Source organism: Primulina huaijiensis, chromosome 16 (genome assembly GCF_012295235.1).
Source record: "Primulina huaijiensis isolate GDHJ02 chromosome 16, ASM1229523v2, whole genome shotgun sequence".
NCBI classification, from domain to species: domain Eukaryota; kingdom Viridiplantae; phylum Streptophyta; class Magnoliopsida; order Lamiales; family Gesneriaceae; genus Primulina; species Primulina huaijiensis.
The window spans coordinates 1,087,102-1,095,730 of record NC_133321.1 but is presented as its reverse complement, the minus strand read 5'-3'; the positions used below and the strand labels follow the sequence as shown (position 1 = coordinate 1,095,730).

General features: G+C 33.0%; 1 protein-coding gene across 1 annotated transcript; it reads left to right on the top strand.

Moving 5' to 3' along the window:
* The first annotated feature begins 6,964 nt into the window (after window positions 1–6,964).
* On the top strand, window positions 6,965–8,170 carry LOC140961693 (heat stress transcription factor A-6b-like). Its single transcript, XM_073420354.1, is given in 3 exon segments — window positions 6,965–7,081; window positions 7,083–7,271; window positions 7,697–8,170. Coding segments are annotated over 3 exon segments (780 nt in total).
* Window positions 8,171–8,629: the final 459 nt, after the last annotated feature.

Genomic DNA, 8,629 nt, shown 5'->3' with positions numbered 1-8,629 from the left:
TTCTTTTTATTATCATATCTTTTCATCTTGTTTGAATTAACGCTCTCGATCTTCTTATGTTAAAACCCTATATATATATATATATATATCTTTTTATTATCATATCTTTTCATCTTGTTTGAATTAACGCTCTCGATCTTCTTATGTTAAAACCCTATATATATATATATATATATCTTTTTATTATCATATCTTTTCATCTTGTTTGAATTAACGCTCTCGATCTTCTTATGTTAAAACCCTATATATATATATATATATATCTTTTTATTATCATATCTTTTCATCTTGTTTGAATTAACGCTCTCGATCTTCTTATNTTGTGTGCTTAGGGATCTCAATCGTCTCTATTTATAGGCATCTCATACCATCAACGAGAAAATCGGGAGTCGGAATGTTAAAAGAAGAAACGTGTACGCATCTCAATTTTCTAAAGTTGAGGTTGCGTACACAAGTTTCGTCAAATTATGTAGGCAATGGCCGTCGCCAATTCCTACACGATACTTCATGTGTCATATTTCTTACATTCTCCCACTTGACACATATTTCTCATTTACCATAGAAGAAAACAAAATACATGAATCATGGCGATAGATAATCTTAAAACGAATATTATCTTCCATGTATTACAATGCATTATGTATCTCAAACTGTATAACTTAATGAATAAACCTTATGTTTATTCAAGGTCCAACTTTATTGATATTTCTCAAATCAATGAATGTGTGTACAACAAATATGAGAAAATATCACATCATAGTTTCATTAATTTGTTCTTACAACAAAATTATATAAAGGAACCAAGTCCAATTCTTTCTGTATGATCCTTAAATTTCAATGGTGGCATGCCCTTAGTTAAAGGATCCGCAATCATCAATTCAGTACTAATGTGCTCGATAAGTAACTTCTTATCTTTAACACGTTCTCGTATGGCTAAATACTTAATGTCGATATGCTTGCTTCGACTACCACTTTTGTTATTTTTAGCCATAAAAACAGCAATTGAATTGTCACAATATATTCTTAATGGCTTAGATATAGAATCCATAATTCTAAGCCCTGAAATGAAACTCTTCAATCATACACCATGTGAGGTTGTCTCAAAACAAGCTACAAACTCAGCTTCCATAGTGGAAGTAGCAGTCAATGTCTGCTTTGCACTTCTCCAAGATACAGCTCCACCAGCTAGCATAAAAATATATCCTGAAGTGGATTTTCGTGAATCAATGCAGCCAGCGTAATCTGAATCAGAGTAGCCAATTACTTCAAAATTCTCAGTTCGTCTGAACATAAGCATATAATCTTTGGTCCCTTGAAGGTACCTCATGACTTTCTTTGCAGCTTTCCAATGGTCTAAACCTGGATTACTCTGATATCTTCCCAACATCCCAACAACAAATGCAATGTCAGGTTTAGTGCAAACCTGAGCATACATTAAGCTTCCGACAGCAGAAGCATAAGGAATGTTTTTCATTTGTTTCCGCTCTAGATCATTCTTTGGGCATTGGCTCAAATTGAATTTATCGCCTTTCACAACAGGAGCTATACTTTGTGAACAATCTTTCATCCGATATCTCTCTAAAACTTTGTTGATATAGGTTTCTTGAGACAGACCTAGAATACCTCGAATTCTGTCTCTATGTATCTTAATGCCAATGACATAAGATGCATCGCCCATATCCTTCATATAAAAGTTTTTAGGGAGTAATTGTTTCACCTCATATAACTAACCTTTGTCGTTGGTTGCAATTAATATATCATCCACATATAGAATAAGGAACCAAATCTTGCTCCCACTGACCTTCTGGTATTTACATTGATCCATGGGGTTCTCAACTAATCCGAATGAAGAGATAACATCATGAAATTTTAAATACCATTGACGGGAAGCTTGTTTCAATCCATATATAGATTTCTTAAGCTTACAAACCAATTGCTCACCATTACTAGAGAAGAATCCTTCAGGTTGTTTCATATAAACCTCTTCCTCTAGTTCTCCATTGAGGAAAGCTGTTTTCACATCCATTTGTTGCAAATCAAAGTTAAAATGAGCAACCAATGCTAGAATGATACGAAGAGAATCTTTTTTAGATACAGGAGAAAAAGTCTCCTTATAATCGATTCCTTCCTGCTGAGTGAATCCTTTAGTAACGAGTCTTGCTTTATACCTTTCAATGTTGCCTAATGAGTCTTTCTTTGTTTTGAAGACCCATTTAAATCCAATGGCTTTTACACCATCAGGAAACTGAAAAAGATTTCAGACTCCATTAACTGCCATAGAATTCATCTCTTCTTTCATAGCATTAAACCATAGTTTTGACTCATTACAACTCATGGCTTGTGATAACGTTTCAGGATTATTTTCGACCCCGATGTTAAAATCTGATTCTTGTAAATACACAACCTAATCACTAGATATTGCTGATCTTCTTATTCTAGTAGATCTCCTAAGGTTGTTTGGTTGATCAACAATTTCTTGTTGTTCTTCATTAACAACTTGATCCACTGGATTTTCATCAGCGATTTGTGGAACTTCAATAACTGGTTGTCTAACACCCATTTGGTCTTGAGGGGTGTGAATAACAATCAATCTGTCATTTGAATAAGAGGATTGTGCATTAATGTGATCATTCTCAAAAACTATGTCATGATCACTCCCACTAATCAAGTCATTTTCAAGAAATTTTGCATTTCTTGATTCCACAATTCTAGTGTTGTGAGATGGACAATAGAATCTGTACCCTTTGGATTTTTCGGCATACCCAATGAAATATCCAATTATAGTTCTTGGGTCCAGTTTCTTTTCATGTGGGTTGTAAACTCTTATTTCAGAAGGACAACCCCAAACGCGTATATGTTGCAAACTCGGTTTCCAACCTTTAAATAACTCAAATGGCGTTTTTGGGATAGCCTTGGTTGGAACTCGGTTTAATATATACACAACTGTCTTAAGAGCTTCAGTCCACAAGGGTTTAGGAAGTTTAGAGCTACTAAACATGCTCCTCACCATGTCCAATAATGTTCGGTTTCTCCTCTCAGCTACGCCATTTTGGTCCGGAGAACCAGGCATAGTATATTGGGCAACAATCCCTTGTTCTTGGAGAAACTTCGCAAACGGACCAGGTGCTTGTCCATTCTCAGTGTATCTACCGTAATATTCTCCACCTCTATCTGTTCTCACGATCTTAATATGTTTTCCACATTGCTTCTCCACTTCAGCCTTAAAAACCTTAAAGGCTTCAAGTGCTTCGTTTTTATTATGAAGCATGTAGATATACATGTATCGTGAGTAATCATCAATGAAAGAGATGAAGTATTTCGGACTTTGCATGTCCATATCTCGACAACAAATATCTGAATGTATGATTTCTAATATTTCAATACTCCTCTTGGCACCCTTTTTAGACTTATTGGTCTGCTTTCCCTTAATACAGTCCACACAAGTATCAAAATCAGTAAAATCTAAAGTACTGAGTACTCCATCATTTACTAATCTTTTAATTCTCTCTATGGAGATGTGTCCCAATCTCCGATGCCATAATATAGAGGAATCTTCATTTATAACACATCTTTTAATACTTCCTTGAACATGCATAGTGGTGTTATTATTTTGTAAAGAAATAGAGAAAAGACCATCAACCATTGTACCATTTCCAATAAGATTTGATTTATAAAACAAATTTATTGATTTATTCAAAAAATGAAATGAATAACCAAGGGGTACAAGTTTTGAAACCGAAATTAAATTCCTAGAAAAACTAGGAACATAAAATGTCTTTTTTATTTTTAATATATAACCACTATTCAACACTAGGCAGCAAGTCCCAATAGCATCCACATGCGAAGACATCTTGTTTCCTGAATAGATGCTCCGCTCATTTTCTATTGGCTTCCTTAGGTTTTGCATACCCTGCAAGGTATTTGTAACATGGATTGTAGAACCAGAATCAATCCACCATGTGTTATAAATCATATCAACCATATTAGATTCATAACAGACAAATGAATTAGGAATACCTTTCTTTTCAAGCCAATCCTTAAATTTATTGCAATCCTTCTTCATGTGTCCCGTCTTTTTACAGAAGAAACACTTGGATTCTTTCTTAATGTCAGGTTGAGGTGGAATTATTCCTTTCCCTTTTCCCTTTACTTTGGCTTGCTTCTTATACTTTCCTTGTGTAGTCATAAATACATTATCACTCGTTTCCATTAACAACCTTCCTTCCTCTTGAACACACATGGTCATTAATTCATTGATTGACCATTTATCTTTATGTGTGTTGTAGGAAATTTTGTAGGGTCCATATTGTTGTGGAAGAGTGCATAAAATGTAGTGCACAAGAAAAGTTTCTGACATTTCCACTTCAAGTATCTTGAGTCGAGCCGCTATGTCCCACATTTTCATTATGTGCTCTCGCACACCTCTCACACCGGTGAGCCTTAATGAAGAGGATTCCATAATTAGGGTGCTTGCTAGTGCCTTATTTGAAGACTGAAATTGTTCATCAATAGCCTTCAGTAATTCTTTGACATTATTATGCTGGTCGACAGAACCACGCATGTCAGCAGAGATTTTGGTCTTTATGAACATTACACAGAGTCGATTAGATCGCTCCCATGTTTCATAAAGATCAACATCATCCGGAATGCTGTTTTCAGTAATAGCAGATGGTTCGTCTTTCCGTATAGCATAATCAATATCCATCCACCCTAATTGAAGAAGAATTTTTTCTTTCCATATTTTATAGTTATCGCCCTTTAGTTCGGGAATGTCAGATTTCATATCAGAAAAACTCGCAGATTGCATAACTGCACAAAATATCATATGCTTAAAATTTTGAGACAATATCATGTTTTACCAATGTAATTCATGTTTTAAAAATCTAGTGACATAAAATTTGCCTGTGGGCTAAAATTTTAATTCAATAAGATTTTTCTGTAACTTTATGATAAAACTATCAAAAATGTATTTTCCTTAACTCCTGTGGGTAAATTAAGAAAAATATAATTTGATATTTTAATCTAATTAGTTATATAAATATAATAAAAATCTCTGTGGGGTAAAATTTATTATGTTTATATAATTAATTACAATTGTTGTCCATTATGTGATCCAAATCCACTTAATGCATAATTTTCCATAATTAAGGATGCTGTGGCTATTCGTTAATTATTTAAAATTATACGGTTCACCAGACAAAATTTTGGCTTTACTTTAATACTTTATCTAATAATTATTTAGTAACATAATCAACATTTTCCAAGAGTGCTCTCAGGAAAGATAGGTAGTGCTAAGGCCCTTTAAATACCTAACTCCTAGTCAGAGCAACATTCTTCAGGGAGATCAGTGGCTAGTCAAGGCAATTTAAACCGATCTATGAATAATTTCCCCATATCATGTTTTCTCATGTCAACTTATAATTATTATTCAACTTAATTATCCACATTTATGTGAATCTTTATAAGCCAAAATTTTTCATTAAATAACTTTATATTCACATTTTTACTTAATATGAACAAATATATTTCCCATCAGTTTTTCTCTTCAATCAGAGTAGTGATAAAGTGAGGATCACATTTACGTGAAAATGTGGGCTCCTTATCAGTTTTTCTCTTTTATCGGAGTTGTGATAAAGTGAGGATTATTTGTTCATTTGTGAATATCTGAAATATTTTATAATATTATATTCACAACTTACTTGATATGTTCATTTCAAATTATAAACAACTCAATATAATTTAATATTAACATAATGTGAATATTGATTTACCAAAATATTTTTCAATACAATTTGTATTTAAAAAACTTCAAAAATAAATGCAAGTATAATATTAAATTTGCATGTACACATCAAACACTTATCCATAATATTTGACATTTTATCTAATATGCAAAAATAATTTCTAAACATGTATTAAAATCGAACTTGAAATTATTTTAATGTGTTCAATTATTTAACCAAATGCTATATGTATATACCGAATTATACATATAACTTAATAACACATTAATTATTTATTTATTTATTTATTATTTTTATTATTTTTATTTTAAAAACAATAATAATAATTAAAAACTAAATTATTATCGTGGGTCCCGCATTAATTTAAAAATTAAAGTGAAACATTGCCGGCACATGAATCAATTATCAAATTGTGGGTCCCGCAACATTAATTTTTTTTAATTAAAAAAAAATAATGATTATCGACAATGCTTTAATTCTATTGTCTCCATCACATACACGTTGATTTACACATTCACAATTCAGTATTGAAGCCAGAATCATTTTCAACATTCGGCAATTTCTCTCCGGCTATCAAATTTCAGAAACCTTCTTCGATTTTCAAGATTTCAACCCAGAACAAAATTATAAGGTAAGCTTCTTAATATTGTTTTATCTGATCTTTAATTTTAAGTTTCTTAAGTAAAACTTAAAATTCTTTTCCTAAAATTTTATGATATGAAATCAAATATTTTCAAGGCAGAGTTATCACGGCTCTGATACCAAATGTTAGAGATTTTTCTCAAAATCATGTTTTTTTACGTATATATAAACATATATATAATATATGCGGAAGCAGATCGAGTATTACCTCCGGCCATTGAAAACTTTGAAATTCTCTGCTTTTCTTCTCGGTTGAAGCCTTCTAAGCACTTTACGCTCTCTGTAAATGGTGTATTTTTCTTATGAAGTGTGTGTGCTTAGGGACCTCAATCGTCTATATTTATAGGCATCTCATACCATCAACGAGAAAATCGGGAGTCTGAATGTTAAAAGAAGAAACGTGTACGCATCTCAATTTTCTAAAGTTGAGGTTGCGTACACAAGTTTCGTCAAATTATGTAGGCAATGGCCGTCGTCAATTCCTACACGATACTTCATGTGTCATATTTCTTACATTTTAATTACACAAAAATATTTTATTACCGATCTTGTTATCTGAAAAAGTCCCTCAAAAATCTATGAATCGTTCTATAGGTTCCATAAAAGAGGGGTATGTTGGATCAAGCTCATTGCTATACTGGGATAACGAGAAGCTGATCCCTCAAACATTGGAGGCTTTACTCGAGAGTCGAGACCGGTCCCCCGCCATTTCTCAGCAAAACTTATGATTTTGTTGACGATCCAAGTACGAATGAATTCGTTTCGTGGAGTCAAGGTAATAATAGTTTCATTGTTTGGGATCCTCCAACATTTGCAATGAATCTTCTCCCACAGTACTTCAAGCACAATAATTTCTCAAGTTTTGTGAGGCAGCTTAATACTTATGTGAGTAATATTCTATCTTTTATCTCTTTTTCGCAATTTTTTTTATTCCGAAAAAGATATTAGTTCCTCCTATTTAGTATAATTCGATCTAATCTTGTAGAAAGATTCATTAAATAAGTAAGTGTGATACTGCAGAAATAGAAGTATAAATTTTAAATGGGATCTTCGTACGTAATTACTTACTTTTTAATAGCTTAAAAATCGACACCGATTGTTAAAAACTTAATATCTTCCAATGTAGTTTTTATTACGGATCGGAGTTAATTCTTTGAATAGACCTGCTTAATTAATTAATTAAATTTCGTTGAATGAATTTAAAAAGCCAAATCCTAGATGCATAGAGTTTTCATCAAATTCTGCATTTTAAATTTATATTTCACAATACTTCTACACCTTCTATATTATGAATAAATGTGATTTTCCAGGGCTTTAGGAAGGTTGATCCAGACAAGTGGGAGTTCGCAAATGAAGGGTTTTTGAAGGGACATAAGGATCTTCTAAAAAATATCGTTAGAAGAAAGACACAATATTCAAATTCTCAAACATCGAATCAAAGTTTAGGAACGTGCGTCGAGGTGGGAAGTGTTGGATTAGATGCAGAAATTGATCGTTTGAGACGCAACAATCAAGTTCTAATGATGGAATTACTGGAACTTAGGCAGCAACAACAAAGCACTTTGTCATGTCTAAAGAAGATGGAACAAAGGCTTAAAGGGACAGAAATGAAGCAAAATCAAACTATGAGTTTCTTGGCAAAAGCTTTACAAAACCCCACTCTCTTGCAAAAAATGTTGCAGCACAAAGGCAAGAGAAGAGAACTTGAGAAAGTAATGACCTACAAAATTAGGAGAAGAGCAATACTAGACCATGTGTCACAAGATGCATGCAGTTGGGGTTGAAGAACTAGTCTTCCAAGAAGGGGAAAGTACTAGTTCGGCCAATATTGGGTTTCAAGAGTTAAACCAAGAAAGTGAAGAAAACGCACACAAAAATGATGTAATTCGAATTGGGCAAATTGGCGAGGGGGATTTTTATTTTAAGCTAGAGCTTCAAGAGTATGGGGAAATTCCAAGATTTTGTGATTATGAGGTTGAAAATTTGGCATTGAGTATGCAAAAACCTCAAGTGATCATGGAGGGAAAATCTTTGGAAAAAAGGGATTGTAAGCCAATTGATGAAGGGTGGGTTCTGGGAAGATTTGATAAACGAGGGAAATGAAATTGGGACACTAGGTGCTGAGGCGGGTGGGGATGCTATGGCTGAGCAATTGGGATTCTTGGGTTCAAACTAAAAATAGAAAAAATAGGAGATTTAATTATTTTAGGGATTATGATTTTCTTGGCTCATAACAACATAAT